A 12,004-nucleotide genomic window follows, 5' to 3' on the forward strand; every position below is an offset into this window, starting at 1 on the left:
TCCACAGGTCAAGATTTCTCTTGAACAGAGCCAGCGAGGTGCTCTGCCTCACATGAACCGGGATTTTATTCCACAGCATAGGGAGTCTCTGAGTGATAAATCTATCCATGCAGCACGTCCTATTTATATCCGTGCTAAGGTTTAAGTCACTTGCTCTAGTGGTTTTGGTGGATTTGTATTTTTTGAGGTGGAGCATGTCCATTAATTCCGGGTTGGACATGGCCTTGTATGTCAGGCACATGTCACCTCTGAGCAGACGGTATGCGACTGAATAGAGCTGGAGTTTCTTCAATCTGGCAGCATATGACAGATTTTGGAGTCCCTTTATCCTTTTGTTGAGGAACTTTTGGGGTCTCTCCAATTGCTGCAGATGTCGGGTGAGATACATCCCAAATGGGGCATTGTACTCGATCATTGGTCTGATAAGTGAAGAGTACAGGGGAACAATGACCTCACTAGATCTGGATGTGAATCCCCTCATGATCAGGCGGGCAATGTAGAAGGTCTTTCTAACCACTTTAGCAATGTGAGTGTCAAAAGAAAGGCCACTGTCAACCTGGGTCCCCAGGTCCCTGATAACCTCTTCTGTGCTTAGTGGATTGCCACCTATATGGTAGCTTGGGGTTACCTTGTTTTTCCCGAAGGGTATGACTATACATTTTTTGGCGTTTAACTTCAGGCCATGGCTCTGGCACCAGCTATCTGTTTCTGTGAGTCCCTTCTGAAGGATATCCGTGTCCGATGCACTTTCCACTATGGCGCCCAGTTTGCAGTCGTCTGCAAACTTTGTCAGCCAAAGTCCTCCCATGTTGGCCTGTACTTCTGAGAAGTAGATGCCGAACAATAGGGGGCCAAGGACCGAGCCCTGTGGGACACCACTTGTGACCGGCTTGGAGTCTGACATAGCGCCAGCAACTCTAACCCTGTGGGTTCTGTCCTTAAGCCAGTTTGCAACCCATCTTGTGACATATGGGTTTACATTTAAGCTGGTAAGTTTTTCTACAATACCCGAGTGGGGTATTGTGTCGAAAGCCTTTGCAAGGTCAAGGTAGGCTGTATGGACTGCCTTTCCCTCATCAATGGCCTTTCAATCTTTCAAGCAGTCGAGTTATAAAGTCAGTAAGAGTCTGACTGCATTGATAAGCATGCTCAACAGATAGACCAGTACTACAAATGTATCCATTGTGGCATATAGTGCCTGTGTAATATGATCAGTCTGTAAAATACCAGAAGTATCAGATTACAATGTACCGAGAGGCTGTCTTAAAAAACTGCAGCTTCACCCCAAGAGCTAGAAAATGAGTGTTGAAGAGGGAGTTTCTCCCCTGGAGACAGTCAATATATAAAAAGAAATTATGTACTCAGCGTAATGTTCCATCTGTGTTGTCCATTTTCATTCTTCCTCAACAAGTGTATTCGTATTTCACCCTCAGATCAGATGCTTTTTACAGCTTGTGGATACTGGATACTTTTGAGCTCCTGCCTTACCCATAATGCCTTACCCATAATGCTCAAATCCCCTACCATACCTTAAATCTTGTTTGTTGCCCTTTTAGCTTCATAGAAAAATAGGAACAGCACTAAGATAAGAAACCAATACATGGAGCTAAGTGACAGGAACATTGGTTCCATTATTATCATCTCATTCTTGGGGGTTGGAGGGGAGGGGAGTTAAAGAAGAATGAAAATGGACAAAACTGGAACATTATGGTGAGGATATCTGATGTTGTCAATTTTCATTCGTTCCTCAACAAGTGGGACATAGTCCCCAGCTACCTGAATCCTGAGTGGACTCTAAGGAAGGATATTCCTGAGCACTGTTGAGCCAAAGGCTGCTCATCCCCTCAAGCCTAGATCCAATTTGTAATGAGTAATAAACGTATGAAGATTAGCCCAAGTTGCAGTCTTACAGATATTGTCCATGGAAGAAACGGATAAGAATACTGATGAAATTGCCATGACCTGGTTGAATGGGCTCTTATAGGTTCTGACAAAGAGAAAACCAATTTGTTGTAGACAAAGGAAATGCAATCAGTTAACTATATGGCTAAAGTTACTTTGGTAACTGGTTTGCCCAATTTTATTTCCGCAAAGGAAACAAATACTTGATCTGTTTTTCTCAGATTTTTTTGTTCTCTGCAGAGAGAAACATAACCTTCTGTGAGGCCTTGAGATTTTGGCAGTGGGTGATATCCTCTCAGCGGTTTCTGGTAGCAGCGCATTTCCCAGGGAACTCCAACATTCTGGCCAACAGCCTCAGCAGGAGCATTTTGTTGCCTGCCAAGTGGTCTCTAAATCCAGCAGTGGCACCTCACATTTTTCAGTGTTGTGGCACTCTGTGTTGCGACCTATTTACCTGCCATTCAGTAGTAAGTGGAGCACCTATTACACCATTGTTCCCTTTCTGGTTCCATCACCCATGGATGCTCTGGTGCTTGCTTGGCCCTCGAAACTTCTTTATGCTTATCCCCCAGTTCTTTGTTGGTAAAGTTTCTACAGAAAGCAGCCTGCTGTAGAGCTACAGTGATCCTCATCATCCCCTTTTGCTTTGTCATGTGTGGCTTCCCTTCCTTTGACCTATTCTGAAATACCCCATTTGGATATGAGTTCCCATTCCGGATCTCATTTCTCATCCAGCAGGTCAGGATCCCCCCCAGTCTTCATTCCCTTAAAGCTGATGGCATGGCATGGTTCCTCCAGGAATCGCAAGTTTGTGCAGGCAATTGCTCAATCTTCTCTGAAAGAATCCACTAGAGAAGTATATTCCAATAAATGCAAATGATTTGTTCTCTGTGAGGAGGCTCAGGGACTCTCAGCATTTTTTTCTGCTCCTTTGGAGTCCATCTTGGATTATCTGGCCACGTTGTTTAATTCAGGTTCAAGCTTTATACTGTCAAAGTACAGTTAACGGCCATATCCTAATTTTCACATTGGTAGGGATAGTGTGCCCTTTGGTTTCTCTCAAGATCTCCAAGGCATTTCTCAAAGGTACTTTTCTACTTCATCCTCCAGTATGGTATCTAGTGCCTCTATGTGATCTGCCTTTCATTCTACATGTTCTACCTGGTCCTCCTTTTAAACCTTCAGCCTCTTTGGATTCCAAGCTTTTGTCTTGGAAAATGTTTTTGGTGGTGATTACCTCCACAAGAAGGGTTTCAGAGTTGCAAGTGCTTGATTCTTCACTCCTTTACTTGGTGTTCTATAAAGACAGGGTTTCCTGTTCACATGAACGCTTCCTTTCTGCCTAAGGTAGCTTCCAAGAATAACCTTAAGAGTTCAGTTCATCATCCTGTGTTTTTTCCCAATTTTTCCAACAAAGGTGAATATTTTTTACATTGTCTGGATGTACATAGGCAGTTGAGATTCTATCTTGACTGTACCAAGTCTTTCAGGAAATCAAGTCAGTTGTTTGCCTGCTTTTCAAAATCTAGGGTGGGCTGTCCTCTGTTTAAAATGACTTTATCCAAGTGGCTGTCAGACTCTGTTTTGTTTGCATATTCCGTAAAAGGCGAAGCTCCTCTACATAAGCCTAAATGTCATTCAGCAAGGGCTGTAGCTACTTCTACAGCTTTCCTTTATAGAGTTCCTATGGACGATATTTGTGCTGATGCCACTTGTGTTGGATTATAAGCTGGACATTCTGTCTAAATCCAGGGCTTCCTTTGGCTCCATTGTGCTGTGTAGTGTCCTTCTTTAATTCCTCCCAAATAATGTTTGTGGCTAGGGACTGTTCCACAGGTTGAAGCCAGATGGAGCAGACAACATTGGATATGAACGTTATGTACTCACCAAGGCATTGGGAGGGCGGCCTAATGGTTAAGGTGTTTGCCTTACAAACACAAGGTGTGGGGTTTGAATCTCACAAGGCATAATTGGCTAGGCTTAAAATGGCTCGCAAGAGCAGTTAGCTTAGTACTAATCTATGAACCTATGTAACAAGTATTCTCCTTTGTAAGTGAAATTTGAAAAGAAAACTGGAAGATTAATAGACTGATTGATGTTTGATTCTAACACTACCTTTGGAAGTAAGGATGGGTTGGTAATGCTACCCTATCTTTATAGAAAATTAAATAAGGAGACTTAGAAGATAGGACTTGAAGCTCAGACAGTCCTCGAGCAGAGGTTATAGCTACTAAAACATAATTTTCCAGGTTAAAATTTTTAGTTCACACTTTGATGATGGTTCAAATGGAGACTAAGTTAAAGTTTGTAACAGTAAATTCAAATCCCATGGCGGAGTTGGATCTTTAGAAGGAAGCCTAAGAAGCAAAATTCCCCTTAAAAAGACATTACAAGGTTTTGTAGAAGCTAAGGGAGAGATATTAACTCCTATGTGGAAATTAGAAATTGCAGCTAATTGGACAGTTGAGGAGCTAGCACCTTCATTAAAAATTGCAGCCAAAAACTCAAGAACTTTAGGTACTTGTGCTGAAAAAGGATCAATGTCTCTTTGTTGTGCCCAAAAAACAAATCTTTTTCATTTAATTATGTACACTTTCCTACAAGAAGCTTTGTTGGAAGACAAAAGAATGCAGCATACAGGGGAGGAGAGCTTTGATTGTCTGGCTATCAATGGAAGTGGAGAAACCATGTGGCCAAGTTTAAGCCTGAAATGTCTGGGTGAATCATGTCTATCAGGTGAGACAGGAGGTCTGGAATTGGATCTAGAATCCATGGTGGGCAAACTAGATGAGGCCAAAGAAAGGAGAACAAAATCTGACGAGGCCACTAAGGTGCCATGAGGATGACTGTGCTCTTAAATTGAGATGCTTTCTGAAGAAACTTGGGGATTAGAGGAGTTGGGGGGTAAGCGTAAAGGAGACCGGGGGACCAGTCATGGAAGAGAGTGTCTCTTGTTGATTCCCATAGTGGAGGAATTATGGCAAAGAACCTGCTGCACTTGTTGTTGAGAGGAGATGCAAAGAGGTCACAGCAAGGTTGGCCCCATTGGCAAAATATCTTTTCCACAACTTTCATGTTGAGAGATCACTTGTGAGGCAATAAAATGGACCTTATCAACTTGCCTGCTATCACACTGGATTTCCCAGCAATGTGCATTGCTATCAGAAATTGATTGGATGAGATCAGCCATTGCCACACTCAGAGTTTCTCGACACAAGGGCAAAGATCTTGTTCCTCCTTGTTTGTTGATGTACCATATCACTGACATATTGTCCATCTGAATCACAATAGTCCCGGAAGGGAGAAAGTCTTAAAAGGCCTGCAGTAGGAGTACTGCTCTAATTTCCATGACATTGATATGCATGTTGACCTCTTCAGGGAACCAGGTGCCTAGGAATGTCTTGGCCAAGAAGTGCTCCCCACCCAGTTAAGGAAGATCCGTGGTCATTATGGCTTTGGGCTGAGGAACACTGAAGGGGTGGCCTTGTAAAATCTGATCTGAGCAGATCCACCACAACAGATACTTTTTGCATGTTGCTAGGGTCCATTAAAGAATTCTCATATGTTATATTGCTAATGGAACCAGAGCTATCACAGCAGGCATTGATCTCAAGGCTTGTAGAATCAATTGAGTAGATAGGGAAGAATTTTGAATTATCTTTTTAACTTGAAATCAAATAGTTTGTACCTTTGTTAAGGGAAGGAAGGCTGTCAATGATACCATATTGAAGAAGTCCAGTATGAACTCTAATACCTGAGATGGTTCTAGCTGAGATTTGCTGTGATTGATGGCAATTCCTAGATGAGTGCAAAGCTGGAGTACATAATCTCATGCTTTTATCAGAGTATGCCTGGTTGGAGTGGTTATGAGCCAGTCATCTAAGTACAGAAGCAGCTAGAATACCTGTAGTCTCAAGTGAGCTGCTACTACTGACATAGGTTCATAGGTTCATATGTTGATACTAGGCTATCTGCCCTAGGGCATTTATAAGCCTAGCCAGAGTGTGTTTGGCTTTCACCACCCTTTTAGATTAGTTGACTGTGCCTCTGTATAGTAGGTCACAGAAGATAGCCCTTTTAAGGTTAGTTTACTGTGCCTCTGTCTAGTAGGGACACAGAAGAGATGAGCACCCTAGGGGGCTGTGGTGAGGCCAAAGGGCAGAGCTCTGAATTGGTAATGACTGGCTCCCAGCCAGAAGTGTGGGTATCTTCTGTATTGTCTGTTTATTTGTATGTGATAGTACACATCCTGAAGATCTGTTGAGCATATCCAGTTGTCTTTGTGCAGGAAGGGCAAAATGGACTGAACTGTGACCAACTAGAACTTTGTATACTGAACTGATTTGTTCAGATTGCTGAGACTCAGAATTGGTCTCCAGTCCCCCGTTTTCTTTGGCACTTAAAATAATCTTGAGTAAGTTCCATTCTGTTTCTAGTCTGAGTGGACCTCTTGGATGACTCTTTTTTCCTAGCATTTTTATTTCTAGAGCTGCTGCTTTCCTCTGACCGGATGGAACATTGGGAATTTTGTTTACTGTTAAGGGGTGTAAGGAAAAGGGTATTATATAACCTCTTGAAATAATCTTCTGCACCCATGAATCTTCTGTGATGTCTAGCCAGGCTCTCTGGTGCAGGGATAGATGACCTCTGACGGTCTCCAGAGGTGGATAATCAGGCTTCCTTTCAGGACCACTGACAAGATCTGTCAGAGAACATTTCCCCTAGATCGTTGGTTCTGCGGGCCTCCACTGCAGTGGCATCTTCCATTAGAGTTCCCCCCTCTGCCCCTGGGAGAACTGTCTCCATGTGGATCATGGAAAGGACCTTGGGATTTTCTGAACCATATTTTTCAACCTTCTTGTTGATTCCTAGAGAAGGTTTTTTGAGGAGTTGAAAAATGTACGCCCATTGCAGACAGAATTTTACCATCCTGATCACACCTGGAAAGTGTGCTTTAACCTTATGGCCAAAAAAAAAAAAAAAAAAAAGAAGAACTTCCATCAAAGGGAGAATTGATGAAGGAGGACAGTAAGGGCTCAGCGAAATCATATAGCTGCATCCAGGGATGCCTCCTAATGGAAATGCCTTATATCTTCAGCTGCATGAGAAAGGAGCTTCATAAATGAATTTGAGATTGATTGTAGGGTAGCCAACTGTGAGACACTAGAGCTCTCTGCCTCAGAAGTAATGGTCTCAGAGAGGGATTTAGAAATTTCTTTAATCAATTCCTCTAAAGTCTGGTGAAGTGTGCCAAATAATTCAGCAGCCTGAATGCAAAGGTTGCTGAAGCATATACATGTTTTCCAAAGCTGTCCAAAGTCCTAGACTCTGTGTTAGGGGGATGGACAGATGAACTCTTTTCCACAAATTCCTTCTTTGTGGCTGCCACTATGACCATGGCATCTACTGGTACTGCTTTGCTCCATTATTTGCTTCCTTTCAGTGGTGCCAGAATACTGTCTGGTCTGTTGAGGAGTTGGCTCAACAGAGTTGGGTTCCTTCCACATCAACCTAGAGATCAAATTAATGAGCACATTGGCAGGTGGAGTCATCCAGGAGGTAGATGGGCCAGACATGAAGGCTTCCAGGAATACCAATTCCTCTTGGGAAGGGTTATCAGTAACCACCCCTTTTGCTTTAATATCTCCAGGATGTTTCCAAAGGAGATGTCATAAGGTGGTGATCTTGGGGACCCTTCCCCATCATCAAAATCAGTATCTTCTGTGACTGATTCTTGAGGACAATCTAAGTGCCTCCTCTTGCCCTTTCTCTTCCTAAGGACTTCTCTGGTGGGATACTCCAGACAAATATCAGAAGATATGAGTATGTGCCATGCTGGGTAGTCTGGAGACTTTGGGCTGACCGTCCCTGTGGAGTAGAGTGTTGAGGCTTAAGGCATAAAGACACATTAGAATGGGAAGACAGATCCGAGGGGGGGGATCATCCTTCCTCTAGAGGTAGAGAAAACTCTCTCCACTAGCTCAATGGCAGAATGCCCTGGGGAGAAGGAGGTCAACGGTGCTGAGAAGACATGCTTTCAGACTGTTGGCTCTCTCTGACCCATACGCAGCTCACATAAGGAACAAGTTGGGGCTAAGGTGTCCAAAGCTGAGGCTTTGAGGGGCAGAGACAGCTCCAACAACTTCAGAGTTGACTCCAACATGAGCTCTGAAGGATAAGGTCAGATTGTAAAAAGTGTCAAAACAGGTGGAGTAGTACTGGTAAAGGTCTCTGGACCCAATAGGGTAGGCACCAGGAGAAATCCCATCTGAATTTGTGCCAAGAGAAATTTCCTCATCATTCTCACCATTCTATCCACATCTGCTTCTGTTAAACTCCAAGAAGACCAAGAAGAAGAAGCCACTGAAGGGGTCCCTGAATGATGGTGTCTCTCTAGGAAATGTGATGGTAGACATGAAGAAACAGGATCTAGAGATGATGCATAATGAGTCATAGGGAGCTTCTTTGACTCAAAGTGTGTCAGATATGATGATGATATGGATCTGTTATCAGATGCTGCCAAATCCGAGGGTTTAGTCTTTGGATCCAATTAACTTGGATCTGACTGCTTAGATACATTGTGAGAAGGTTCAAGATTAGGATCAGAGCTAGAAATTGTGGATCTGGAAGGGTCTGAAGTACGCTTTCTGGACTCCTTCTTGTCTAACTTTTTGGAGGTTTGAGATCCAGATAGTCTTTGAAAAAGAAGGTGGCAATAAACCTTTTAGAATACGTTTATTTTTGTAGTTCACTAATGCCTGTGGATTTAAGGCCATGCAAATGTTACACAACTCCTTTAAATAAGCTGGGCCTAAGCAGTACACACAGGAATCATGCGTGTCAGGCAGAGGTATTTTATGGCCACAATCTTTATATTTTTTTAGCCATATTGAAGCAGGAAAAACTAAATATAGAAATAACAGAAACACAAAAGATTTTTTTTTTTAATGAAGAAAGAAAAGAAGAAAGTGAAAAGAGAATTATCAGCTATGGTAATTAAAGAGATTACCACAAGGGTATAAGCAGGAAAAATATATAAAACCTAATTCACTCACAAATACCACACTAAAGCTCGAGAACTAACAGCAACCACATCTGTACGCAAAGGCGGCAAACAAGATCTGAGGTATTGTAGGAGGCTAGAGCATTATGGGTAAGGGAGGAGTTTAAGAGTTTCCAATATCCATAAGCTGTAAAAAGCATCTGAGTTGGATCTGAGGGTCTGATCCAAACCCACTTGTTGAGGAACAAATGAAAATCGACAATGTCAATTCAGATGTTTTGTTATCTTTCATGTTTTGACATAGCTTTGTACTTTTCTCATTCCAAAAGTATAACAGAATATATTTTGTTCTAGGTATGTATGCAGTACCTGAAAGACACCAACATGCTCTTTGTTGGAGGGTTGATTATGGCCATTGCTGTGGAAACTTGGAATTTACATAGACGTATTGCCTTGAATGTCTTGCTCTTGGTTGGAGTCAAACCAGCTCTGTAAGTTTTATACCTAATAAGAGATTTCTACAAGTGGGGATGCAAAATAATGGACATTAATTCATCACATGTATATTGTTTATAAGATTTAAAATAATTAAAACTTGACTTTACTTGTTAAAACATGTTATATTTGCCTTTTCATAGTACTGAATACCCTATAAATGCTAACCTTTTATCCTAACAAATACTTAGTGTTCCATAAGTGAAAACATTTTAGACCATTGAAATAAAGGATGTCATGGGGGCAAACCACTTGGCTTACTATATTCCCCCATATGGTCTCTTTACTGAATCAAGTCTACTTGATATTTACCATACATACACCAAGATTAAGCATCCACTGTGCCAGTTTCCTGCTCTTCTGAAGCCTTTACAGCATTGGATTGAGAGACCAATTGCAACTCAGTAAAAAAAGACTATGATGCTCAGTATAACATTGTGCAGTTTCCATTTCATAAAACATCCCAAAATATGTTATTGGCAAATACAATAATATGTTGAATATTGATGTTATAATGAGCATGGCTTTGTCCATCCCATGATTCATAAAAATAGGAATGAGAAGCACATCCTCAGCAAATATAGTTATATATATTTTGAGCAAAGTATCCCAGAATTTCATGCGCTACCCTGAAATATATGATTTGAGTCTCAACATATGTTTGTTACACTTGTGTGTCTGTCTTAGTTGGAGCAAAGTAGTTGCATACCAGTGGAAGAAAGCAAGTAAGATGTACTCATCACATAATGGCCAGAGCTGTCTTTCAAACCCCAACTGACCAGGAAAACCCAAACGTATATACAGTCTTAAACACGGTATACAATATGTTCCTAATAAATACAAATAATAACCTGATGGCATGAACTCATATGTATTGTATGTCTCTAAGGGAGTAACTGTAACAGCCAAAAATCAAGATGTGTACATTTGACAACATCTATTTTAAAGTTACTATAAATGCAAATCTTTCCACATATGACCATAAATCAGACCACTAATGTAATGAACTGCTGCTGCTTGTGGGCCCCTGCATGATACACATTGTGTCATCAGGAAAGAGGATGATGGTCAGCAGATGTTTTGTGTCTAGTATGTGTGTGTCTTTCTCCAGACTGTATTTTTATATCTAGTTATGGTGGCCAAGCATGGCTAGTGTCTGCCAACAACAGAGATGGTCATGCAGGTGATGTTTAGTCAAAGACACAGGTTATGTATTTGCCGGTGTTGAAAGGCACCTGTGGAGAACAGCAGACAGTGCATGGTGGCATATACACAATTACAAAACAAATGTGTTGCAGAAGTTGTACAAAGCAATATTCTTTGATTTATCAATATATGTTGAAGTGAACTTCACAAAGAACACAGGAAAATTTCTAAAAAGAATACCAGAAAAAACTAACAATTCAGCTGGCGTTAAACACACTTTATTGTGCTAACCGTCTTAGATCTTTTTTAGAAACACCTTTATTAAATTCACAACATTTAAATAATGCTGTGACAAAAGGAGATGCTGCCAGCACAGTTAGCTGGAATTTTGTAAATAATTATATGCCATTGGTGAATATGAAAATGATTTATATAAGATGCTTGTGTTACAAATGTATTAAACCTGTATGTCATGTGTATATCAAACTTCTCTGTAGAGATGTTTGTGTTGAAAAGGTATTTTGTAAAGTGCTTGTGCTTAAAATGTGCCCTACTGGAAGAGAACAGAAATGTACAAGCACTATTGTAATAGTCTAAATGTATATGTTGACAGAGGAAACTGGAATGTTAACTTCAGTCCGGCAAACTTTAGAAAAATGGCTAAAATTAAATTACTTTATAGGCTACACAATATAGAGGCTATATCTCAAGTTTTCAATGCAGCTAGAAACACAAAGTCTGTACTAGGAAGCTATCTGTGTTGTTTTTAGAGTGAAATAATTACTAGTCTTGAAAGCATGAAGGAAAGCAATTGTTTTATGACTTCCAGCATCTGCCAAAGATCTAAGCAAAAGCCCCTGTCTATGTATTTTTAGAGGCAGATGCTTAATGCTACCAGCTGCTATCAATAGTTGTTTTGGCTTGGGAACTAGAAGTCAGATGATCAGAAATGATGTCATTCTGCAGGCTATCCCAGCAGTAATATTTTAGATATTATTTTGAGAAGTCTCTAAGTGAGACAGAGCATTCTGTATTCTGTCTTGGACCTGACAACAGCATTAAGAACCATTCACCACATCTGCCTTTCTCTATAGTAATTAAGTTACTAGGGATTAGTATAATTCTCTTAGATATAGTCAGAAATGTAGTGAAGCTTAGTTAAGATATGTTTCTTTATTTATTTGAGACTGTCCTGCAATGTTGGTTTAAATATTTCCTATGGTTTTGAACTCTTATGTCACTGTGAATGTATATTTAGTATTGTTTTGTTCTTTTATTATTTATTTTTAAATATACTTAAACTTTTCATTATGGCTGATCTGTGCAGAAATATGTAGGTTTTGATAGTACTTGCATATTTATTTGGTGACACTTTGTAGGCCACTCCTAATAGCCTGGCTCTTGGTCAAACTACCATTTATATTAAAATTAATATCACTCAGTATATGGGATACCCTT

At 40.7% G+C, this 12,004-nt stretch overlaps 1 protein-coding gene across 1 annotated transcript in view; it reads left to right on the forward strand.

The window, feature by feature from the left end:
• SLC13A2 (solute carrier family 13 member 2) overlaps window positions 1-12,004 on the forward strand; it is a 688,970-nt gene that overhangs the window by 34,169 nt on the left and 642,797 nt on the right. The window contains exon 2 of the mRNA XM_044054394.1: window positions 9,260-9,396. Coding sequence (XP_043910329.1) covers window positions 9,260-9,396 — 137 coding nt within the window. The remainder of the gene's footprint in view (window positions 1-9,259; window positions 9,397-12,004) is intronic.

The sequence above is a fragment of the Protopterus annectens genome, chromosome 13.part0, assembly GCF_019279795.1.
Source record: "Protopterus annectens isolate FY-2018-M chromosome 13.part0, PAN1.0, whole genome shotgun sequence".
Taxonomy (NCBI): domain Eukaryota; kingdom Metazoa; phylum Chordata; order Ceratodontiformes; family Protopteridae; genus Protopterus; species Protopterus annectens.